The sequence below is a fragment of the Ylistrum balloti genome, unplaced genomic scaffold, assembly GCF_031769215.1.
Source record: "Ylistrum balloti isolate Yb309-2 unplaced genomic scaffold, AGI_CSIRO_Ybal_v1 Utg370636, whole genome shotgun sequence".
Classification (NCBI taxonomy): Eukaryota; Metazoa; Mollusca; class Bivalvia; order Pectinida; family Pectinidae; genus Ylistrum; species Ylistrum balloti.
In genome coordinates, this window is record NW_026782388.1 from 83,325 (window position 1) to 111,222 (window position 27,898).

General features: G+C 37.7%; 2 protein-coding genes across 2 annotated transcripts in view; both read right to left on the minus strand.

Moving 5' to 3' along the window:
• Positions 1 to 1,817, minus strand: part of LOC132557164 (circadian locomoter output cycles protein kaput-like) — a 32,165-nt gene extending 30,348 nt beyond the window's left edge. The window contains exon 1 of the mRNA XM_060221660.1: positions 1,715 to 1,817. Coding sequence (XP_060077643.1) covers positions 1,715 to 1,817 — 103 coding nt within the window. The remainder of the gene's footprint in view (positions 1 to 1,714) is intronic.
• Positions 1,818 to 2,163: 346 nt separating this feature from the next.
• LOC132557165 (Na(+)/citrate cotransporter-like) lies at positions 2,164 to 12,571 on the minus strand. The gene is made up of 14 exons (XM_060221661.1): positions 12,473 to 12,571; positions 10,066 to 10,215; positions 9,465 to 9,580; positions 8,651 to 8,808; positions 8,006 to 8,156; positions 6,234 to 6,422; positions 5,866 to 5,985; positions 5,529 to 5,615; positions 4,755 to 4,859; positions 4,486 to 4,565; positions 4,266 to 4,378; positions 3,621 to 3,782; positions 2,881 to 3,018; positions 2,164 to 2,391 (listed from the first exon to the last, which is right to left on the minus strand). Exons 1-14 carry the CDS (start codon positions 12,569 to 12,571, stop codon positions 2,164 to 2,166), a joined length of 1,896 nt encoding a protein of 631 aa, XP_060077644.1.
• Between the last annotated feature and the right edge of the window lie 15,327 nt (positions 12,572 to 27,898).

The following is a 27,898-nucleotide window of genomic DNA, read 5'->3' on the forward strand; positions in this document are numbered from 1 at the left end:
AGGTGGGGGTTAACCATTGTTTAGGACAGGTTTGACATTTTGGGGGTCGCAGGTGGGGGTTAACCATTGTTTAGGACAGGTTTGACATTTTGGGGGTCGCAGGTGGGGGTTAACCATTGTTTAGGACAGGTTTGACATTTTGGGGGTCGCAGGTGGGGGTTAACCATTGTTTAGGACAGGTTTGACATTTTGGGGGTCGCAGGTGGGGGTTAACCATTGTTTAGGACAGGTTTGACATTTTGGGGGTCGCAGGTGGGGGTTAACCATTGTTTAGGACAGGTTTGACATTTTGGGGGTCGCAGGTGGGGGTTAACCATTGTTTAGGACAGGTTTGACATTTTGGGGGTTGCAGGTGGGGGTTAACCATTGTTTAGGACAGATTTGACATTTTGGGGGTCGCAGGTGGGGGTTAACCATTGTTTAGGACAGGTTTGACATTTTGGGGGTCGCAGATGGGGGTTAACCATTGTTTAGGACAGATTTGACATTTTGGGGGTCGCAGGTGGGGGTTAACCATTGTTTAGGACAGATTTGACATTTTGGGGGTCACAGGTGGGGGTTAACCATTGTTTAGGACAGATTTGACATTTTGGGGGTCGCAGGTGGGGGTTAACCATTGTTTAGGACAGGTTTGACATTTTGGGGGTCGCAGGTGGGGGTTAACCATTGTTTAGGACAGGTTTGACATTTTGGGGGTCGCAGGTGGGGGTTAACCATTGTTTAGGACAGATTTGACATTTTGGGGGTCGCAGGTGGTGGTTAGCCATTGTTTAGGACAGGTTTGACATTTTGGGGGTCGCAGGTGGGGGTTAACCATTGTTTAGGACAGGTTTGACATTTTGGGGGTCGCAGGTGGGGGTTAACCATTGTTTAGGACAGATTTGACATTTTGGGGGTCGCAGGTGGGGGTTAACAATTGTTTAGGACAGATTTGACATTTTGGGGGTCGCAGGTGGGGGTTAACAATTGTTTAGGACAGATTTGACATTTTGGGGGTCGCAGGTGGGGGTTAACCATTGTTTAGGACAGGTTTGACATTTTGGGGGTCGCAGGTGGGGGTTAACCATTGTTTAGGACAGGTTTGACATTTTGGGGGTCGCAGGTGGGGGTTAACCATTGTTTAGGACAGGTTTGACATTTTGGGGGTCGCAGGTGGGGGTTAACCATTGTTTAGGACAGATTTGACATTTTGGGGGTCGCAGGTGGGGGTTAACCATTGTTTAGGACAGGTTTGACATTTTGGGGGTCGCAGGTGGGGGTTAACCATTGTTTAGGAAAGATTTGACATTTTGGGGGTCGCAGGTGGGGGTTAACCATTGTTTAGGACAGGTTTGACATTTTGGGGGTCGCAGGTGGGGGTTAACCATTGTTTAGGACAGATTTGACATTTTGGGGGTCACAGGTGGGGGTTAACCATTGTTTAGGACAGGATTGACATTTTGGGGGTCGCAGGTGGGGGTTAACCATTGTTTAGGACAGGTTTGACATTTTGGGGGTCGCAGGTGGGGGTTAGCCATTGTTTAGGACAGGTTTGACATTTTGGGGGTCGCAGGTGGGGGTTAGCCATTGTTTAGGACAGGTTTGACATTTTGGGGGTCGCAGGTGGGGGTTAGCCATTGTTTAGGACAGGTTTGACATTTTGGGGGTCGCAGGTGGGGGTTAGCCATTGTTTAGGACAGGTTTGACATTTTGGGGGTCGCAGGTGGGGGTTAACCATTGTTTAGGACAGGTTTGACATTTTGGGGGTCGCAGGTGGGGGTTAGCCATTGTTTAGGACAGGTTTGACATTTTGGGGGTCGCAGGTGGGGGTTAGCCATTGTTTAGGACAGGTTTGACATTTTGGGGGTCGCAGGTGGGGGTTAACCATTGTTTAGGACAGGTTTGACATTTTGGGGGTCGCAGGTGGGGGTTAACCATTGTTTAGGACAAGTTTGACATTTTTTGTGGGGAGGGTTTGTTGGTTCAGGTTGGGGTTTAAGTGGAAGTCTTTCCCTTTTTACAGTTCAGACTGTTCCTTGGAATAGTAAATGATCTCGTGTTACATTTATGTTGTTCCTCCAACCCCTTTACCATATTTGGTATACACAAAATACTGTAGCGTAGGTTTATAACACTGATCACTGATTGTTTAAGATTTTATTTGTGTATAAATAGAACAACAAGTTAAAACATAGATGTGATATTAGCGATAAAGTTGCCTGGTGACGTAGTTAATGACGTTTGATTGACCATACCAATTATTGTTTTATTTACAATCTGTGACGATTCTACTTCCGGTATGACAGCCCAATCAGGATACACGTCCAACCGGAAATAGGCCATACCCCAAGTGTTAATGGCGACAGTAACAATGGCCACACACAAAATGTTAAGGATCCAACCGGCTTTTACCTACAAAGGACAAGTACGGGTTTAATTAGTGCGATCAATTCACGTAGGCCTATCTATAATGAAATCTGTAGTTATTAGTAGATATACTGACATCCATACAAGGTAGTAATCACCAACATTTTCAAAGCCCAAGTAACTGAGCGGTCCATAACATCAGGAATTCGATATTTTGATATTTGATTCTGGAAAGTAATTATGTAAAGCATCAAACACAAAGCATACTTTACATGTGTCATACATGGTATTTATTTGTCCTGAAAATTATATTTGTTCAACATCTAGGCACGTCGACAAGTTTAATACATTATGCCAATGTCAATTTGATGAATTTGGTTGTACATAATGTAGTTCCCAAGATGAATGGAAGTTCAACTTAATTCTTAAAAGGAAATATATTTCAATTTCTGTTGTTCCAAGTCTGCATAAATAGTAGCATGCATCATGATTCGTCTGTGAACATGAGCCAGCTCTAAAGCATATTTTACATACCATGTCGATAATTTTTAGATATCCGTATGAGAAGGCGATGGTGTTAGGTGGTGTGGCTACGGGTAACATGAATGCAAACGAACTGGAAACCGCTGCCGGAAGCATAATATAGATGGGATGTACATGGATCCCCTTGGCCTGAAAAATAAAATAAAAAAGGTATCACTTGATCGTCTTGTCTTGATTATCAATGAAAGAACGTGTGCGGAATTTTGAATTTTGTTAATATAAAAATATTTGATTTTATTGGTTTTTTATGAATTGTTGTTGCATGAGAAGAACGAAAGATAATTAATCTGTCTATCTATTTGCAAACGAAGTGCACGCGAAGAAAAGAACGCAATAGTTTTGTCATATAACACATCGTGTTGATAGAGCCAAAAACAATAATATATTTTTTATCGTTGTGTTATACTGTCAGACTTATCTCAACCCTAATGTGATATATTAATTTAAGTACGAAAAGATGTTGAGGTCACCCCCAGGCAGGCAGTATTCTATCATTCAAGGGGCATCGTAAGATTTTCTTTCTCTGGTCTATATGACCTAGAGATCTACTCATCCTGTTTCCCTTCATGTTGAAGAATTGGCGATATCTAGCCGTGTTATGGGACATGATGACTCAGATACCGCTATCAATATGATTTTGTTTCATGACGATGAATATAAGGATTATTCGAAGTCACGCGCAAGAAATAGTGAGTGTATGCGGTGAAATTTCAATATGACACTTTACTCACCAAATCCGCCAGGATAGGCATAAAGATCGTACACACGGCGGTATTGGTTGTAACTTCCGTGCACAGTGAGATGATAAGACAAATGCTTGCAACCATTGCCCAAACTGGGATGGCAGTCATTACCGCCATCTGTTGGGCTAGCCACAGCGACAGACCAGATTCCTGTGAAGTCATAACTCAAGAATATATACTCATAGATATCTAGTTGTTTTTGCCAATTAAAATATACATGTATATTGCGAATGCGTTTTCATAAACTAAGCTCTATTATTTGATTGTATCTACATGGATGATATTCACGCAAGGCATATTATTCATGTTCATGTCAGACCTCAGTATATATTGAAAAGTACTTTTTAAGATTTCTCGTTTAGACTCCACTTGATCTTATGTTGTGCACTTGATAAGTCATTGTAGAGTTTTAACAGTCACAAAACAGCAGCATGATTCCTTAGAGTGAGCTAGGATCACATTTTATTCCTTAACATATCATATGTTTTTGTGTGGTGACAAACTCCAAAAGCTTACGCCATTGTGCAAATCATCAAGATCTTATTGCGCTAACTCTGGCACTGAATCGAGTATGTATGTTAGCACATTCAGCGTAATTCATTTCCTAACTAAACAGCAAAATTCGGTCTCTACCTTACATGCGTGAGCAAGAGCAAATCCCCCACCAAGAAGTAGGGCAACGCCCCAAGGTAACTTCCGGTTTAATGTTTTCCAATCGAGCAGAGTCCGACATGTTTCGTCTGTGGCTGAAATAAATATCGAAAGATTTACGTCATGTTTGCATAATGAAAAAAAATTATCGAAAACAATTTTAAACGGGCCACTGTAAATTTCATTTTGGAATAAGGTGTACCTTTCCGTTCTTCCCTGGAGCTCGGAAACACGAAAAGAAGACAACCAATTAACATGGCAGGGACAGCGTCACTGAGGTATCTGTTAAATAAAAAACAATGGAAAAAAGGATGCATCCTTCTGAATCATGAAAACAGCCAAAATACAAAACAGATGTCAATATTGCAATATATAATTGTATTATATATCATTATTGACGAACGACAGGAACTCTTGTTGTATTGACGTTTTTTCCAGAGACAGAGTAAAATCATTCAAAGTAATAGTTACCCGGGTTTGAACAGCGATCCCCATCCTGGCACAAATTCTGGGTTTAGTGTAAACCAGCAGAGTACTAGGATTACAAAGTGGACTATGACAGCTTTTTCAGCAAAACTGAATTTAAAACAAATCGTAAATGAAAAAATGTAAAATCTTGATGTGAAACACAGAATCTTGTTCATGTTCTGTCGAGATCTATCTACCAAATACTGACTCAAAATTTAGACATGATGGTTAACTTAGAACGCTTAGAGTAGCTTTTGGACAGGTTATTGTATTAAGGAATTTCAGGATTCATTATAAAAACAAAACCTACAAAGAGTACGAGAGATTAACTTATACCGCTGTCCAAAAAGTATGGAAAGTAGCGACTATGACAAAGATAATGATGCAAATATATTGAAACCCGTCAAAAATGTATAGTTGTTGACATTAAACAAATTACAAGCTCTGAGGACTGACGAAGGATGCCCGTGTTATTCATCATAATTGAAGATACCTAGCCAGTATAAGGTTACAGTGACATATATTTTATCTTTCATTAATAGCCGCTGTGTATGGGCGAAGGAAATATCATTGGAGGAGTGTAGAAGATGGTGACCGCACACTTAGGAATTTGCAGCAAACGTAAAATCATATGCCTAGTCAGTCCTTTCAGGAGAGTAACAAGAAGGCAAACTCTCAGCGATAAAATAAACATTCATATAAACATTCGAATATATGTAGAGTATATATCCTCCTGAATCGTATGGATGTTGTCTGTATTATTTTCTATATTATTACCTCATTTTTCCTAATGATTCATACTGGATGCGTATTATCTTCTTCACCGTCTCGCCTTCTGCGGCATCACCAGATTTAAACAGGTTTCTTAAAAAAAAGTGCCGATGATATAGATGGGTGAATAGGTTCGTAAGAATAATTGGATGTCTTATTTAAAAAGAGCATGGAAATGCTTCACTTCAAAAAAACTATAGAGCAATATACACTTATAGTTACCTCGAGTTCTTCAGAGAGAGTTTGATGAATTTGATACGGCCATTTATCTAGAAATTTACAATGAAGTTGATGTTTGATCTATGAAATCCCTCAAGAGGGCTGTCGCATCAATGACACATACCCAATGCCGAAGAAGACGACCTGTAGACACAGCCAGGTAATCAGCACGTTTATAAGGGCAACGGGAAAGGCGAAAATAAACCAAGACGTGAACGTTACTCCCGATTTCCCGTCCGACATTCTAGAGCAAAATGAAATAAAGCTGATAAAGCAATCAAGTACAGCATGTCTCTATATCTGCGCCATACATGTATGTCTGTAACACAAGAACACATTTCACTGTCGTTTCCTAACAAAAAAAACGGATAATGACATATAACAGTAGTAATTTTATATCAAGTTCGAACAAGTCTATTGAGATTTTCAATATCGCGAGCGAGAAAAGGAAAAATGCAGCAAAAGTATAGAGACACGTTTGCTTGTACTCACAAGTCTGCCTGTCCTTTCATAACCATGTTAGGGCCCGTCCCTGTTAGAGTACCAACACCCCCACAGTTTGCTGCGTAACATATCGACATGAGCATTGCCTTGCAGAGATTCTGAGAATCGGGATCTAGACTTTCAAAGTCAAAATCGTCCTCTTCATTCCTTTTCTTATTCTTAGGAACAAGATTATCTCTGAAACGGTATTAAGGTGTAAGATATAGAAAATAGAATTTTGACAGTGAAAACAAGTAGCAGCTTGCCAACTGAAACATCGGAAGACGAAATTACAAATCAGATTTGAGAACATCCAAGAATATTTGAACTAGTGATGAAACGAAATATTATATACTCAACAACATTAATACTTCGAAAAATGATATTGTCCGTCCATTTATATGTTTAACTTCTTAACTTCATGCTGATTATATATGCTACAAAACGACACTTAAATGGAATATGCTCACAGGTTTTACAATGCCGCTGGCCAATATTTTAATGTGGAAATACGAAAAATGCAATGCAACCAAAAATGCATGAGAAAGTTCTGAACCTGGAAGAAATTATTCCCAAAATCATGATTTTAATGGTAAATGTCTATAAGTGACGGATAAATTCACAAAAAGTGGGGGAAGGGTGTTACAAGGTAATGCAATGTAAAAACGATTATTGGAAATTTTTTATTGCCGCCTTTATGATCTCCCTTTAATGACCCTGGATATTGCGAGGACGCGAGTGGAATATGCTCGATAATCACTAGTATACTTGATAGGGTCTCTTATATGCTAGCTGGTTCAAATTTTGGAACGTCATATTACTAATAGTGACCACAATTTATATAGCGAGTGTAAACTGTAAACGCATTTAATCCGTAGCATTATCATTTTTTCATCAACAATAGTGACGGATTTGATCTTTTACAATCATTGCTGTATAAACAACTAGTAGAAACTGCATTTATGATAATACAGCAACTATTTTCGGGCAATACTGCCTGCATGCAAAATGCTTAATAAGGTTACATCTCAAACATGAAAAATTCCAGTGCTTGAAACACAATCTAATTCCCCTGTATGTTTTGCGATAGGAAGTTGATCGTGTTTTGTGCTCATTGATATGCCTGATGGTGTTTTAAATTGTTCTTATTTGGGAACGTGTCATTCCTTATTTGAAATGACCAAGATTTACATGGCAGATGTCATCGATAAAAAAACCTCTCACCCTTCTAGGTCTTATTCTCATTGTTCAGGAGTTTCCGTGTTAATCCTCCTCATTTTCCACAAGCTATATCGAATATGAGTTTAAATTAAGATTTTGTTGTGTATATTATCTTTGGACTTACAGAATCGCCTCCAGTTCAGTATTTATCAAAGTGGGAAGTTTGCATTAATACAGGATGTAATTCAATCTGATTTCCTCAAATGTGCTAATTACTTTGTCACGTGCATTTACTGTGTAAGCAAGTCAACGTTAACAAAATTTAGGTTTGTACTAAAATATACATGAAAATATCAACAACCAGAGTTGCATTAATTTAATTAAAAGTTAGTCTTTAATATCGTCTATTATTTCCTTCAAATTTCAGCGAGACCGATTTGAAGGACGTCGGACTGGCAAAGGCGAAAAATAATAACAAATTACCATAATTTACGTTAAAAGAAATGGTAACTGAAGATTGAGAATGTAAATTAATTCATTATTAGATATATATTGTGCTATAAATTCTCGATTTTGGTAAATTGTTGTTTTAATTAGTGTGAACATCATTATATACCAACCTCTCCATTTTGTTTGCATCTGGGTAAAGTTGTATGTTGACCATCTCGGCACTCTCAGCTGCTTCCACGCCGTCTGGTAAATTCAAATTCACTTTTGTTTCGCTGTTAACTGGTAAGTCCTCAATGGTATGTTCATTGTTCTCCTTGTTATCTGCATCGCAAATACGTTATAATAGAAGTTATACAATGACAACTATATAAAATCTTGAAGATTGTAGACGCTAGTGGTGGCAATTTAGCTTCCAAAGTTTGCCGTAACCTGCATGCCACGTTTTAATGCGTCTGAAGAGCGGCACGGTTCAGAATATACATATGTAATTAGCGTTCAACTGAAGTTTGTTTCAAGAAATACATGTATATAAACGGCATAATATTATTTACGCTTCACCAGAATATGTTTATTATCTTCGCGATGCAAATATATTCCAGTCCTCTAATTAATCAGGAAAACATTGTGGACATTGCGTTAACCTTTTTAGAGCTGTGGGATATACTGTGCAAGTACAATGTCTTGCGATAATCGAGATTTCAATGTTTGCATTAAGAAATCGCAGCAAATAAAGTGGAAAAAAAGCTAAGTTTAAAAATGATAATTTGAAAATATAAAAAAGAAAAAATATCTAATATCCATACATTATTACTCACCATTTTCACGATCACTTTGCGTTTGACGATTTGACATCCGCATGACCATTAACTCGGAAAGAACAGCATGGGCTATTGGAATCATCATGGAGGTGGTGGCAGTATTACTGATCCACATGGACAAGAAGGACGTGGTCAACATGAAGCCAAGCATAAGCCTATTGTCAAACAAATGCACAAAAGACGTACAGATGATAACACTTTTTAGTACAGATAATGTGCACGAATAAAACTTTAAATATCATAAAACTGTTCAGGTCTTCTAGAACTCATTAGGGCCTAACCGTCACTAGATACTAACAGCGAAACAATTATGATTTACAAATCGTAATATTTAGAGGACTAACAGGTTTTTTTTTCAGCAATGATAGATTTATATCAAGAGTATGACTTTGGGTATAGATACTAAAACTATTAGCCAAATGAGAGCGCAAGAGTGAAGCTATTATAATGTTTGCCTCACATAATTACAGTAAAACATAAAGATTGCACTTTGTAGACTGTATATAGTTTTCACCTAATACCTAATGTGGGGTGGGGTATGAGGGGATGATAAATGGGAAGTTTTCGTATTTTCTAACCATTTACAACTTATATTCACAGTTACAATTGATCATTTATCTTATATGTGCAGAACAATCTACAATCCCTTCAGTTTTGCCGTGGAGATTTGAGGGTGGGGTTGGGAGGAAGGAGGGGGGAGTAACTATAAAAACCAAAAAAAGAACTAAAGCAGTAAAGGAGTGGGAGGATGGGGGGGGCAACTATAAAAGACCAAAAAAAGCCCTAAAATCTAAAGCGGTAAATTACTCACCATTTTGGTGTGGTGCCCATTATCAGTAGCAACCGTAATGCTATACGTTTGTGGACGTTCCATTTCTCGACCGCTATAGCAACAGATAACCCACCAACTAAGACGAATGAAATTGGCTGGAAAACAAAATATCACCCAGAATTGTACTGATACGATAACATAAATTATAACTTTATGAAGTAAAATAAAAAATCTAATATTAAATGTGTGACGTCAGCATCTGTACGGATATCAAATATTTACACGTAAATAACTATCCGTTATAAGAAATATATAAATTTATCATTTATTAAACCAATTGGACGTTCATCGTCACCAGAGACAAGGTTGAAGGCAACTCTTAAGGGCATGATATTTGAGTTTAAACATGCATGTTATGTTCAATGCGACAAATGCAGAAGAGCAATCACATTGATATTTTAAAATGTTCATATGCAAAGTGTCGTCATTTATTTGTTATGGTTTTTGTTTTTACTAAAAATTTATGAATGGATTTCAACATTGAATCGTCTCAAACTCGAATAACGAATTTTATTATATGTATGTCTTAATAAACCTTGCCAACACGTTACAAAATCAAATGTCAATATAAATACCGTACATGGAAATATTTGGCCGACAAGACTCCCACTTTACTAACACCCATCATCGGGAATAAAACAATCGGAAGTGAGGCTGTAATAGGGACCGGAAACGTTTCTGTGGTCCAGTAGAACGCCATCAGAAGTAGACCGTATGCACATTTTAATTCCTGTGTCAACATAACGTGTAAAAGTAATATTAAGAAGTAATAAGCACAAAAGATGATTTGATGTAAATCAGTAGACAAGCAAATCATGCTGTATATCTTTACTGTATTATACTACATTTGTAGTAGTTAACTTATGATGAACAAATTGTGTCTGGTACCTGTGAACATCATTCTGACACAGTTTTACAACTTATATCAAATCCTTTTTAATTAGCATTATACACAATATATTTACAGTTGCAAGATATCAGCGAGAATTACTTTATCAGTTTAAAACCTTGTATAGGGCGAATATTTGTGAACATATTATTTACATTAATTTTTTTTTATCTGTCATGGCCTCCACTATGTGGAATCTCTCTATATTTATCCCTGTAAACCTACTAAAACGGAAATTCTCGCGACCAATAGATTTACAACCGCAAGCTTAGAAAGCCAATCAACCCCTGGGCTTGCCCGATAAAACTGCGGGTGTACCTGTGGAGGACATCGTGAAAAAGCGCTGAAAAGAGGTTTCCACCCAAAGATTGGATTATTCCACTGTACTCAAGATATTACACAAAATGAAAAAGCTGTACGTTGTCCAACTTCTGTTCATGTTTTTGGTAGAGCCCATCCGGTAGGCATTGCTACATGTTTTAGTTGTTATATTTCTACTTTTCACGGTGAAAGGTATGATCTACATGTTGCCAATTTGTGAAAAATGTTTGAGAAAGGCCTAACATATTCATGAACTATTGGCATGAATTTTTTATCATAACCATCAACGTGCTAGAGCGTGCTACGTGTACTCTCAGTATTATTCTGTTAGCGAAACATCTGGCTTAGAGATAACATAACGTGATATGGTATTGCTTTAAATGAAATATCGCAAAACTGAAATGTCCTTTCATGAATAATTAGTAAAGATTAAACAACGCCAATATTTAGGGCCAAGTAAAACTCCCACTCTACCAAGTCCTTCAGAGCACACTGTTGAATGTTGAAAGCCTTTGTTGAAGATACATATTGGTAATTTCCCCATGCATCCTTCTGACTATTCGTTTTTGGATTTAAATGGAATGTCTAATAATGTAGTGATAATTACCTACCTATGGGCATTTTTATTCCTGTAAATTATTTAAAACGTTGATTTGTTAAATAGAGTGGGTTATGACCAATCATTTTCTGTAACTTTAAGACTAATTTGTGGTTTATCAACGTTTCACCTGTCATTAATAATGATGAAATGTATAAGATCACCACAATCCTGCAACGAAGATTTACATCTATACCGCTAACGAAAATAAGAAATGGAGCGAAACAAAATGTCCACCACTTTATTTTTAGGGACTAACGTTATGACGTTAAGTGAGCAGATATATTATAAATTTCAAATTATACCAATGTGAGCAATATTTGATTAATGTTGTAGCAAAATCAATAAAATCAACATTGATCGGCATATCCTGTATTACAAATACAACGCATTTTGTCCTGAAATGCAATCCACTCACGGCACTGCCTTCACGTTCGTATCCTTAATTCAGTATTTAATTCGCAGATTACTGGTTTGAAATTTTTACGTCACCCTGACAACATACGATGAGATGGTAACACTTCGTATTGTTATGTAACAAAAGAAATATGTTTGCTGGACACAGCAGTACATCTTGCTGATTCATGCGTGAAATGTAAAGTACTTTGGTTTGTCTCAATGGAGGGTATCAAACCGCGCGCTTTTAAAACACCATCAGTGGTATAAACAAAACATAAAACATTTAAAAGTGAAACTTTCATTACACTGGTCTTGGAAAACAGTTTAAAAGTTTCTGTTCTAAAATATAGGACACAACTAAATATCACAAACAGTTCCATACACCTTTTATATAAGTTTTATATAGCTTTAAAATGCCTAATGTTTTGATCTTGTCGCGGTGTGAGATTTGTTTCACAACAGTGGTGGTATTAAAGGCAATGGAATATGGTATGGTTACGTTGTATAATGATTTACGTTAATTCCGAACATCTTCGATATAAACGATTTTAAAATAACCGTTTTATAAAGACATTGAAAGATCACGTGATATTTATTTTGTTGAAATTATATTAAAGAGAATAAGATATCTTGACTAAATTTAGTCAACTACAAACATCAATAAAATGAAATGTTCCAGTTTTAAACAATGATAGCAAACTGTCTTACTGCAAACCAATGTGGCTCACTAGACATCACCTTCCTTTATGATAAAAACAAATCACTTTGATGATGGCTTACCTGTGACTGTCCGGAGAGAGGTAGTGGTAAAAGAACGATAGGTGGAATAAAAGTCAGCAGGAGCGTTCGATTTTTCCGTAAGAAATTCCTAAATGTCATTTTGCAGATTGTCCCAGTCTACACTTATAGATATACAGGACAAAGACTCACATATATATATAATATATGTACTATAAATACAGGGTAACGGGGTAGAATAAGATGTGGTATGATATGACATGAACTCATCAATGATATGTGCATAATTAATATAAATATAGGTTAAATAGATACATTTCTGTAGTTAGGAACACCCTTGCGTTCAGCATGTTACACACACACACACACACACACACACACACACATATAGATATGTATAAGAACATTAGCTAAGATAAACGTATGAATTATGTATGATAAACCCTCAAAGTTGGTATACTTTTATTGAAGGCCAAAGAAGCATACTCTTAGCTAGGTTATACAGAAAACCATCTGAACATGACAGTTCATAATTATACCTGTATACCCTAATAATGATTTGTATAGTCACGAAGTAAAGTATCTAGCATACGATAATTCAACATATCGACAGTATATTTGATCACGCTGTTTTCTTCGCCTAAACCAAAGACTCGGAGTCACTTCATGTTAAAATCATCACTTTCAGGAAGACTGCGCATAAGACATATACGTGATAAACTATTGAAAGACAGATACAGTAGAGCCAAACAATAAAACATACAACATTTTACAGACATAGGCATGTGTGTACGTTTAACCCTGTCTGGGTGTCATGTCACCTAGTTAATGATTTTCCTCTTAATCCATTAAACATATTTAATTTATGTTACATCTGTCATGATATATCTCCACCACTTTCTTCTTAAACTTTATCAATAGGTATAATTTAACCATGCAAGGAAAAAGAATCAACTTAACAGACATAACCGGATTTCAAAATAGTTTCAAAAAATCTAGGATACTTTTCATGTAAGAGAAACTTATGTCACTATGCTATTAGTGTTTTATGTTGTGACTTCCGAATATAAGAGGAACTGTGGCACTTATTTGTCTATGCTTCGATTTTTAACGTGCATGCTCTTCTATCATAGGATCTCTTACCTAAGCCTATACTGTGAAACATCTATTGTTGAAATGAGTTTACAAGGATTGCACAATGCAATCTCGAAAGGAGTTGGTCATGTCATTATTCCATAAACACATATTCAAGAATACGCTTCAAAGGCTTGGAATATTGTAGAATCATACAGTTTCGTTGAGTTTAAATTTTGTGGTACTCGAGTACGTGGATTATCTTATAGGTTTTGCCAAGTTTACTATGATAGCGTATTTTTATCTTTTCAATAAGAATAATTACGAATTCAGCAAAAACGAAAAAATTGGTAATTTAATGGTTTATCTTTATTGACTTAACAACACCAATAACAATTAGCGTATAAGGTTATATTTGTATTTCGAAACATTTTTTCTGTTAAAATTCCTGTAACGTGTTGCTTTTATTTTTTTCTTTGTATCGGTTACGATGGGTTTGCTTCATGATATCATGATGGATGTTTGATTAATGACGTCACTAATTATTTTATTTAGCATTTGTGATAATCCCGAATCTTGTATGAATGTCCAATCAGAATACAAGTCCAACCGGAAGTAGGTCATGCCCCACGTGTTGATAGCGACTGTAACAACAACAACTACACATAAAAGGTTAAGGATCCAGTCAACCTTCACCTTCAAAATACATATAAATTCAAAACGATTCATCAGTTACTCTCCTTCACTCTTTGAAGTTGCAAATAACCACTAAAATTTAAGATGTCTTTAAGTATATTTTTAAAACAACAACTAACGTTTGAAATAGAAGGCACGAGGAACTCAAATCAACATTATTGGATTGTAGTGGAAGATGTCGGTATACATCTGTGATGTGTCTATCTGAATGTAAATTAGGTAATAAACATTCAATTAAGTAGTCGTCTGAATCGTTAATGTATATAACCAACAAAAAAAAGAAAGTCTGTATTAGCGAAAGAGCTGCACGAGGTTCTCTGCGACTAACTTGTATCTTCGCTTAAATTTCATAAACATTCAAACTGACAACTGTTCCTTAGATCCTTAGGACTTAGAAATCACCGAATCTTGCTATCTCTCAACTTTATCATTATGCATTGGCTGTCACAAGTACAGAGAGAAAGGGCTGTAGGCATGATCCAGGCTGGGGAGTCTCGCCGTCGAGTTGCACGGCATTTTGGTTGCAGTGTTAAGACAATTTGCCAGTTGGTAAGTTGTTTTAACCAAACTGGGTCAACATCCGATCGTCCCCGAAGCGTCCGACCCCGTAAAACGACTGCCAGGGATGACCGTCGTATACGGTTGATACACTTGCGCAATCGATTCGTAACCGCAGTAGAGACTACAAGGACATTGTTTGGCCGTCGTGTGTCTCCCCAAACAGTCCGCAACAGGTTGGAGGCCTACCAATTGAAAGCGCGGCGTCCCTACACTGGACCCAGTTTGTTGCGACGTCACCGTAATAATCGGCGTAACTGGAGCCGTGTTCACCGTCGTTGGGCCTTACGACAATGGAACAATGCTCTGTTTTCAGATGAGTCCAGGTTTTGTCTGCATCATGGTGACGGAAGGGGGGGGGAGGACTCGTACCAGGCTTGTTGTGTTAAATGGCAATTTAACCGGCATTCGATATCGGGACGAAATTTTAAGACCAGTGGTTCTGCCATTCTTAAGACGCCATGGCGTTGGCGCCATTTTTCAACAGGATAACGCACCAGCGCACACCAGTCGCGTCAGCAGAACTTCCTTGCAGCAGAATAACGTACAGGTGTTAGATTGGCCATTTAAATCACCTGATTTGTCACCGATTGAGCATGTCTGGGACGTTCTTGGGCGACGCGTGAGAGGACGTCAAAATCAGCCGTCAAACTTGCAGGAGCTGACCCAAGCCTTGATCGCTGTATGAAACAACATGTCTCCTCGAATTATCCGCCGGTTTACGAGTTCCATGCGACGAGGCTGCAATGCTGTTTAATTTGCAAACGGTGGCCATACCCGTTACTAATGGTGTTACCTTTGAAATTGACCCCAACGTCCTTTACAGTCGAATAAAATCAACTAAACGCAAAGTTTTATAATGAACCATGACTGCAGTTTTATCAGAATTGATCAATTACTTTATTCGTACATGATTGGTAAGGATTTATGAAGGGGTTAATTAATTAATCACAGAATAAAGTAGTGTTACCTTTCATTTTTTTTTTTTTTTTAGAACATATATAATCAGCACCCTGCGTTTGAATAGATAATGGAAGAAACATATCTCTTTGGCTTGATTTATGTTCTATAGGTTTCCGTTTACCGATATGATTTCCCGTGTAACGCCAAATTAAATTAAATATTTAATGCACGTCCCATCTTTACGCGTAATAACGATAAGAAATAAAATAATTACCCTTTTCTATGCAGGCGAAAACAACGAAAATATATATATGAAATACACCTTATTGATACATTCAACTGAACTGAAAATGGCAACAGGCAACATAATGAAGATAGGATGAAAATGGTCACCTTTAGCCTGTATAAGTATAATGAATGTAACTTTAATACTGTAAGTTAAACGTAGGATAATTATCTCTTGTTGAAGAATATTTGATATTGTCAGCAAATTATTCCACAGTATTTGAAATATCAAAATATTAATATATTCCCCTTTTCTGATGTCTTTATTGCAGGCATATTGTAAATGATGTTTATATATAACGAGAAAAGCGAATACTACCATGTTTATTCAAACACATTTACATATGCTTTACTAAAATAAAAGACACTCGCTCCAAAATATCAATTAGTGAAATGTAAATGAGGACGCATTTTATTGTGTGTTTAGAATTATTAGTCTTAATTAAGAAAATAATTATTCACGACGTCAAACGATGAAATAGCTTGATACTGGCTAAGATAAGTATTTGATAATCAAAACAAAAGAGAGAGAATATTAACATATGAAACGAACTCGTAACTCAAACTCTTCAGACATGGTATATTTTACACTGTAAATATGCATTGGAATATGGTGTTTGTGTCATTTGTGAATTCTTATTGGTCCAGGTGGTAAGCACTATTGATAGACTTTAGTTCTAGAGTTTCACGTAAACCACTTTTTCACTTAAACGATTAGTAGTACTTCATGTTTATTTTGAAAAATCTATATCGAAATTTATGATTTATATATAATATAATTTTATTTATCTTATTTAATTTATTTATTATTACCATTATTACATTTTTATCTGGAGGGGAGGTTTTTTTTATTCATGTTGTTTGAAGACGACCTGCAGACTACCAGGCTACCAGGACGTTAATAAATGTAACAGGAAGACGGAAACAAACCAAGTTACGAAGATTATTACCTATTCCCCGTCTGACAAGCTAAAATGTACAGAATATTCGCCTCCCATGTTTCTGCTTCTGTTGTAATAACAATTATGATTTTGTGTGAATCTGCTAAATCTTTGAGGTACCGAATCGAAAAACAAATTTTACTACACAAAGTTCTTTTTCATATCAATCGGTCATAACATTATGTCGATTTAATTTTAATTGGAAGGGCAAAACAGATTTTTAAAAAGACATAATATTTATGTATTTTATCACCGAATATGTTACAAATATTTCAAAATCAAAGTGAGCCTAACTTAAATTTTACTTTCTCACTTACGAATTGATCATGTGACATCCGCATAACCATTAAGTCGGAAAGAACAGCCTGGGCTATTGGAATCATTATGGAGGTGGTGGCAGTATTACTGATCCACATGGACAGGAAGGACGTGATCAACATGAAGCCGAGCATACGCCTAATAGATTTATCAAAATATAAATGTATAAAGTTACCATCTCATCAGAAACCCAACAAACATGTAAAAAGGAAATATTGTCAATCAAAAAAGTTACACATTTCCTGCTAAAATATTTCTCAAACATCTGTTATCTACAAAATTGCAGTTTCTGAAGCAAGGGTGCCAACGAAACACATCCTGATTTTTCGTCCTTAATAAGTGTTTGTATGTTTACTGCTACCAAAACGAACTTTGTCATCCTTTTCACAAAACTGTTTCCATCTCATACTCCATTCTTTCACTAACATATATGCAAACTCATTAAGTTTTATTAAGATAATCATTGAATAAGAGAACATATGCAATAAACTTATAACAAAATGTATGTCTATTTTGAGATATGTATTTTCAAGTTTTAGTAAATACACAAATTGAATGTAATTTCAGATGATACATTTATGGCTGTGTATTAACCAACTTAATTGCATTCTTTTTAAATAACCAAAAACCAATCATTATTTCTTCTCGTTCCTTTTTCTTGTCTGACCAATTTAATGGTAATAACGATAAAAGACGAGAACGTTACATCATCACAGACATGGAGTGAACATGGTGTCAAGCTGACTGGGTTTCTAGATGTTTCTTTTCAACTAAACAGATGTCATCAGTTTGACAAGCCGATTTGTGGTACCTTTGACAATTGACATATAAGACACTCTGGAAACGTTAAAAAAAAGCAGTAATGCTCGCCATTTCGGAGTTGGACCATTATCAGTAGTAGCTGTAATGCTATACGTTTTTGACGTTCCATTTCTCGGTCGCTATGGCAACTGCTAATCAACCAATGGAAACGAATGTTACGTTCTAAAATATTCAAACACATGAAACGGTCTTCAAAACATTATTAACAAGTGTTGCTTGATCTGGTTTAAATACAGGAGATGTTATTGCTCTGAATTGAATAGTTACTCAAAGTTCTCCAGACGAGTAAAAATTATCTTTGAAAATGCATAAATAGAATTAGAAAAAAGGGGAGAGTTGTTTAGCAAAACAGTAACAGAAAAGTAGTTCGGGAGCGATGTGGACAAAGGGATAATTAGAATAATAATCGGTCCCTATCGATTTCAAATGAAAGGTGACATCGCATTGTCATCTTTCCAAAAGTTGAAATATATCGATGATTTTAAAAAACGATTAAATTATTCAGTCTAGGTCTTCGGTTTCTGTTGTACAAGCTTCCGGAAAGATTCTGCCTTATGGATTCATTAACGAAATGTTTAACACAAAAAGTGAGTTGTTTCTGGTTCTTTCTTTGAATGGCCAATGTGTGCAATTTGAAGTTGTTTCAGAGAACAAGAAAATGAATGGTTAACAAAATAACGAACCTTAATTATATGTATTAAAACGTCTGATTAGTTAACGTACTGTGATATATTAAGCAGACAAGTCTCCAGCTTTCCTAATTCCCATTATTGGAAACTGAATAACCGGAAGTGCAAAGGTAACATCGACCGGAAGCGTCTCTGTGGTCCAGTAGAACGCCATCAGAAGTAGACCGTAAGCACATTCGGATTCCTAGATCAATTCAACGAACGATAGATTATTCTATGTCATAGAAAATGGAATAAAAATTAAAGAAGTTAAAACACAATAACTCGTCCCATCCTTGTAACATATGTTTCTGATAAAAAGCCATTTAATGATGTTCATCACCTAAAAACACAATCACTTGGTAAAATGTGTGTAACATCTGATCATGTCATCAAATACAATGTCTATATCAATTGTGTTTACCTTCTCATACCACCCCTGACAAGAAGTACCTTACCTAATTATACCATTCCTGACAAGGAATACCTCACCTAATGATGCCATCCCTGACAAGGAATACCTCACCTAATGATACCATCCCTGACAAGGAGTACTTCACCTAATGATACCATCACTGACAAGGAGTACAACACCTAATGATACCATCCCTGACAAGGAGTACATCACCTAATGATACCATCCCTGACAAGGAGTACATCACCTAATGATACCATCCCTGACAAGGAGTACATCACTTAATGATACCATCCCTGACAAGGAGTACCTCACCTAATGATACCATCCCTGACAAGAAGTCTATAACCTTATGATACCATCCCTGACAAGGAGTACTTCACCTAATGATACCATCCCTGACAAGGAGTATATCACCCAATGATACCATCCCTGACAAGGAGTCTATAACCTAATGATACCATCACTGACAAGGAGTACCTCACCTAATGATACCATCCCTGACAAGGAGTACATCACTTAATGATACCATCCCTGACAAGGAGTATAACACCTAATGATACCATCCCTGACAAGGAGTATAACACCTAATGATACCATCCCTGACAAGGAGTATATCATCTAATGATACCATCACTGACAAGGAGTACAACACCTAATGATACCATCCTTGACAAGGAGTCTATAACCTAATGATACCATCCTTGACAAGATTCTCACCTAATGATACCATCCCTGACAAGGAGTACATCACTTAATGATACCATCCCTGACAAGGAGTAATTCACCTAATGATACCGTCCCTGACAAGGAGTATATCACCTAATGATACCATCCCTGACAAGGAGTACTTCACCTAATGATACCATCCCTGACAAGGAGTACATCACCTAATGATACCATCCCTGACAACGAGTACCTCACCTAATGATACCATCCCTGACAAGGAGTATATCACCCAATGATACCATCCCTGACAAGGAGTATATCACCAAATGATACCATCCCTGACATGGAGTCTATAACCTAATGATACCATCCCTGACAAGGAGTATATCATCTAATGATACCATCCCCGACAAAAAGTACATCACTTTGTGATACCATCCCTGACAAGGAGAATCTCACCTAATGATACCATCCCTGACAAGGAGTACTTCACCTAATGATACCATCCCTGACAAGGAGTACCTCACCTAATGATACCATCCCAGACAAGGAGCACCTCACCTAATGATACCATCCCTGACAAGGAGTACCTCACCTAATGATACCATCCCTGACAAGGAGTACCTCACCTAATGATACCATCCCTGACAAGGAGTACCTCACCTAATGATACCATCCCTGACAAGGAGTATATCACCTAATGATACCATCCCTGACAAGGAGTACCTCACCTAATGATACCATCCCTGACAAGGAGTACCTCACCTAATGATACCATCCCTGACAAGGAGTACCTCACCTAATGATACCATCCCTGACAAGGAGTACACCACCTAATGATACCATCCCTGACAAGGAGTACCTCACCTAATGATACTATCCCTGACAAGAATCTCACCTAATGATACCATCCCTTACAAGTACTTCACCTAATGATACCATCCCTGACAAGAAGTCTATAATCTTACGATACCATCCCTGACAAGGAGTACCTCACCTAATGATACCATCCCTGACAAGGAGTACCTCACCTAATGATACCATCCCTGACAAGGAGTACCTCACCTAATGATACCATCCCTGACAAGGAGGATATAACCTCACCTAATGATACCATCCCTGACAAGGAGTACCTCACCTAATGATACCATCCCTGACAAGGAGTACCTCACCTAATGATACCATCCCTGACAAGGAGTACCTCACCTAATGATACCATCCCTGACAAGGAGTACCTCACCTAATGATACCATCCCTGACAAGGAGTACCTCACCTAATGATACCATCCCTGACAAGGAGTACCTCACCTAATGATACCATCCCTGACAAGGAGTACCTCACCTAATGATACCATCCCTGACAAGGAGTACCTCACCTAATGATACCATCCCTGACAAGAAGTACATCACCTAATGATACCATCCCTGATAAGGAGTACCTCACCTAATGATACCATCCTTGACAAGGAGTACATCACCTAATGATACCATCCCTGACAAGGAGTACCTCACCTAATGATACCATCCCTGACAAGGAGTACCTCACCTAATGATACCATCCCTGACAAGGAGTACCTCACCTAATGATACCATCCCTGACAAGGAGTACCTCACCTAATGATACCATCCCTGACAAGGAGTACCTCACCTAATGATACCATCCCTGACAAGGAGTACCTCACCTAATGATACCATCCCTGACAAGGAGTACCTCACCTAATGATATATCCCTGACATCACCTGACAAGGAGTACCATCCCACCTAATGATACCATCCCTGACAAGGAGTACCTCACCTAATGATACCATCCCTGACAAGGAGTACCTCACCTAATGATACCATCCCTGACAAGGAGTACCTCACCTAATGATACCATCCCTGACAAGGAGTACCTCACCTAATGATACCATCCCTGACAAGGAGTACCTCACCTAATGATACCATCCCTGACATGATACCAGTCTAGTACCTCACCTAATGATACCATCCCTGACAAGGAGTACCTCACCTAATGATACCATCCCTGACAAGGAGTACCTCACCTAATGATACCATCCCTGACAAGGAGTACCTCACCTAATGATACCATCCCTGACAAGGAGTACCTCACCTAATGATACCATCCCTGACAAGGAGTACCTCACCTAATGATACCATCCCTGACAAGGAGTACCTCACCTAATGATACCATCCCTGACAAGGAGTACCTCACCTAATGATACTATCCCTGACAAGAATCTCACCTAATGATACCATACCTTACAAGTACTTCACCTAATGATACCATCCCTGACAAGAACCTCACCTAAGATACCATCCCTACCTCACCTAATGATACCATCCCTGACAAGGAGTACCTCACCTAATGATACCATCCCTGACAAGGAGTACCTCACCTAATGATACCATCCCTGACAAGGAGTACCTCACCTAATGATACCATCCCTGACAAGGAGTACCTCACCTAATGATACCATCCCTGACAAGGAGTACCTCACCTAATGATACCATCCCTGACAAGGAGTACCTCACCTAATGATACCATCCCTGACAAGGAGTACCTCACCTAATGATACCATCCCTGACAAGGAGTACCTCACCTAATGATACCATCCCTGACAAGGAGTACCTCACCTAATGATACCATCCCTGACAAGGAGTACATCACCTAATGATACCATCCCTGACAAGGAGTACCTCACCTAATGATACCTCACCTAATGATACCATCCCTGACAAGGAGTACCTAATGATACCCTGACAAGGTACCTCACCTAATGATACCATCCCTGACAAGGAGTACACCACCTAATGATACCATCCCTGACAAGGAGTACCTCACCTAATGATACTATCCCTGACAAGAATCTCACCTAATGATACCATCCCTTACAAGTACTTCACCTAATGATACCATCCCTGACAAGGAGCACCTCACCTAATGATACCATCCCTGACAAGGAGTATATCACCTAATGATACCATCCCTGACAAGGAGTACCTCACCTAATGATACCATCCCTGACAAGAGTACCTCACCTAATGAGTACCTAATGATACCACCTAATGATACCATCCCTGACAAGGAGTACCTCACCTAATGATACCATCCCTGACAAGGAGTACCTCACCTAATGATACCATCCCTGACAAGGAGTACCTCACCTAATGATACCATCCCTGACAAGGAGTACCTCACCTAATGATACCATCCCTGACAAGGAGTACCTCACCTAATGATACCATCCCTGACAAGGAGTACCTCACCTAATGATACCATCCCTGACAAGGAGTACCTCACCTAATGATACCATCCCTGACAAGGAGTACCTCACCTAATGATACCATCCCTGACAAGGAGTACCTCACCTAATGATACCATCCCTGACAAGGAGTACCTCACACCTAATGATACCATCCCTGACAAGAGTCTCACCTAATGTACCATCCCTGACAAGGAGTACCTCACCTAATGATACCATCCCTGACAAGGAGTACCTCACCTAATGATACCATCCCTGACAAGGAGTACCTCACCTAATGATACCATCCCTGACAAGGAGTACCTCACCTAATGATACCATTCCTGACAAGGAGTACACCACCTAATGATACCATCCCTGACAATGAGTACCTCACCTAATGATACCATCCCTGACAAGGAGTACACCACCTAATGATACCATCCCTGACAAGGAGTACCTCACCTAATGATACCATCCCTGACAAGGAGTACCTCACCTAATGATACCATCCCTGACAAGGAGTACCTCACCTAATGATACCATCCCTGACAAGGAGTACCTCACCTAATGATTCCATCCCTGACAAGAAGTCTATAACCTTATGCTACCATCCCTGACAAGGAGTACATCACCTAATGATACCATCCCTGACAAGGAGTACCTCACCTAATGATACCATCCCTGACAAGGAGTACCTCACCTAATGATACCATCCCTGACAAGGAGTACCTCACCTAATGATACCATCCCTGACAAGGAGTACCTCACCTAATGATTCCATCCCTGACAAGAAGTCTATAACCTTATGCTACCATCCCTGACAAGGAGTACCTCACCTAATGATACCATCCCTGACAAGGAGTACCTCACCTAATGATACCATCCCTGACAAGGAGTACCTCACCTAATGATACCATCCCTGACAAGGAGTACATCACCTAATGATACCATCCCTGACAAGGAGTACATCACCTAATGATACCATCCCTGACAAGGAGTACCTCACCTAATGATACCATCCCTGACAAGGAGTACCTCACCCAATGATACCATCCCTGACAAGGAGTACATCACCTAATGATAGCATCCCTGACATGAAGTTCATCACCAGATCATATGATCCCCGATAATAAGTATCCCACTGATTATACCATCACCTACATGTCTCTCATGATGATACCATGATATACATGGACCTTGTATCATCCAGTGATACCTTCACCTACTTGTACAAGGTGTTGAGTCTCGCCCTGTAAACATCATTATCATATGGTACATATGATCTTAAATTTTATATCACAAGAAACCTGTCTTACCTGTGATTGGCCAAATTAAAGGACAGGTTATAACACAATAGGTGGTATAAAAAGAAATTCCACAACACTCTGAAAAATGCTTCTACATATATTCAAGGAAGGACAGACTTCAATGCTGTGTACCTATAATTTTGAAATATATTCATACTTTGTTTATTTTCTTTTCATTGATCATGCAACAGTATACAATTTATTTCGGGTTGATATGTGAATATGAATTTCATGTTGGTCTAACATTGTATCTACAACAGCACAAATGAAAATATTATGCCACAGCTAAGACATTGGTTTTCCATCTCTGTGCATATTTTAGAAGTGTAAGAAATTGATTCAAATGATCATTTCAGAGAGTACACAATATGTAACATATACTGTGGCATTACTGTGAACCAGTGAAGATTAGGTTAGATTTATTCAAATTTTTTTTAGGTACATTCAAGCTATTGATATGTAAATGCATGATTTCTACACAAAAGTAATCGGAAGCATGTTTATGCTGTTTTTCCATTAGATATGTGAATCATCTAATAACAACTTTAAGTATAGCTGTAGAAGATTTTCACTGGAGTTATTTTGCTGTCTAAGCAAATTAAAGACTACAAACTTCCTGTATGTCAATCAACCCTGAAAAAAATTCAACTCTTAATCAGTGACAAATTATCAAAATCCCTTCATTTCTACCGGAAAAACTTCAAAATTCTGTAATTGTCCCACTCCTCAGTCTTTAGCAATGTACGGTCAAAAAAGGGCCCCAGCATATTTTCACATAATTACATCGTGTATTTTGTATTTTTTTTCTGTATTTGCATAAAGTTATGATTATTCCAAAAAAAACGTAATTAATATAAATAATTTTGAGTTTAAGTAACAAATAACACTATATATCCTACCACAATTACCTTCCAAACATATTGATGTAGATATGTCAATAGTTTTATAAATCAGAAATCATGCATGGACTTCCTCAGCATAATGGTTGTCTATATTTGTGATAAAATTGGTGTCATTGATATCTTTAGGAGCTATGTTTTATTGAAAATTCCCTTGAAATTTAATTCAAGAAATGTGCATTGTATGGTTTACAATATACAGTGTACATGTGTCTGTGAGCATACACTTAAGCACTTATAATGATGAAAAAAGGATCTTACAAGAGTGTTGATACAGCATGTTAAATTAATTAAACAATTTGATATCAAATTATAGGACAAGTTTAATAACTTTTACAGCAGCAGAAGTGTAAGATTCTGTTTGTCAGAGAATTTGAATTTCTGAAAATTAAGTGCAAACTCTCAAACTGATTTCTCTTTAAGACAAACTTATTTCAATGAGGACAGTATGGCTTTCTCTACCTAGACAATCAGGTGATGTCACCAGGAAACTACTCAAGGTCACAAAATTATTATGCATGCACATGTCTCATGATATTTTCATTGCTGATATGGCCATATCAACCTGACACAACCAGCCAGATATGTAAAAATATCTAATACATGCAGCACATCCAATGACATGTATGCACAATAAAAATATTACCCCTTCATAAAATTCAATGCCAATGTATATGGCCAATGGCAGCCATCTTGAAATAATTTCAACATGCTCAAAATCATAGTATGCACAATTTTAATTGAACCCATACAGTTTACATTGAAAGAGTTTCAAGCCAATGTCGGTAGTTTACTGGTTTTTAATGGAGATCAAACTATACAGTGATCAAGTAATTATTGGGATTCAGTTATTTGAGTCCAGCTGGGCTTGTATTCATGAAACCATTCTCATGGTCAAGCATAGATTTTGTGCTCAAGGAAACTTTTTTATAATTCACCTAAATAATATAAAATAATACAAATGTCAAATATAAACCTTGAATATAGCTTTGACTTGAAGTCCTTTCAAAATTGTTTTTAAATTTACGGCAAAATCAGTCTTATTTATTAATCTTTAACTTAAACAAGACATAAGGCTTGAGCACAAAATTCATGATTGAGCATAAGAACGGTTTCACGAATACGGGCCGGACTCAAGTCAAACTTGGAATTGGTTTACAAGACTCGCTGGAAAAAATGCTATCAAATTCCTGTGATCATAAAAAAAATGAAAAAGAAGGGAGGGAAGGGCCAACTCGCAAATCGATATGCTCATCACCAGATGATGGTGGGCTAAAGATTAAATGACCTAATCCTTGGGATGCTTTTATGGCATCTGTTCAATTACTGTAATGCATTTTCTAGAGCTCAAGAAAAATAAATACAATGTTGAATCAATCAGATACATTTAATTTGTGAAACAATGTTAATGGCGTACTCATGCCTCTTTAACATTCATACTGGATCTCAAACATCACCTGGCTAAGCTGAAACTATTTAAGGAAAGCTTCACATTCTTCAAACAATATTTCAGTAACTGAAATCTGAGTGTTAATAGATTTCATTGCTTTTGTAATATGTTTTGTTTCTGGTTACTGTCTATAATCACATAATGCTTCACTTTGTAGTGGCGTTTGAGGTCTCTCTTCAATCCAAATTTTGTAGAACACATGCTACAATGATACAACCGTTCAGAATGGTTTCTTCGTACATGATCTTCTATGTTTTTCAAACAGTATGTACTGTAGTCACAATTACCACAAACAAATGAAGAACCATGTTCATTTGTTTCTTTAAAAAACATTTTGGTTCCCTTTGTGTCAATGCCTGCCTGAGTATGCAATGATCCAGATTTTTTAAACCTATTTTTCTTTCGTTTGCCTTGACCACAAACAGCAGGCACTTCTTGGGCCTCTGTTGTTACCATCGGTGACACTGTGAAAGCGTTTTCATTTTCAAGATCTTTTGTACCAAAATTAGAACTAGTGCCACCACGGTCACAGTCTTCCAATTTCATATGCATTGACAAGCCTTCATTTTGCATCATAAACATTTGCGGCTGCTCTGGAGATTCCTGAATATGACCAGTCATAGAAATATTGTTGGAGCTTTGTGGCTCCGAACTTGTTTGATATGCTTCATCACCATACTCTTGCTTAATTTCTATTGTGGTATGGGCATTAGACACATGCATAGATTCAAGTGATTCTTGTTGCTGATCATGATCAAAATTTTGAAGACTTTCAAAATTAACATCTTGGAAATCTATGACAACATTTCTCCTTGCGCTGGAAGGTGCAGATTGATCACAATTCGAAAGTTGAAGATGATCATGCTCAGATCTTGATACAGAAACAGTCTCCATTTTTTCACTGATTGGTGTTGGTGAGAATTTATTTGGAACTGGATTATATGGATCCATTCGATCGTTGTAAAGCTGATACATCGCCTGCGTTGCGTTCTGTTCACTTTCTGACCTATCAGATTTGGTCATCTGCTTTGCTTCTTGATTTTGCACTGAATGTTCCGACGGAAACGATTTATTTGTCATCGAAATTTCTTTAGCGTGTAGAAAACTTTGGATGTTTTGCTGGAGCACAAGACTTGTGAGCAAGTCATACGAATCTCTTACGGAATGCCAAGATCCTAATAGTTTTGGGTTAACGCCATCTACGAAATTCGCACCTG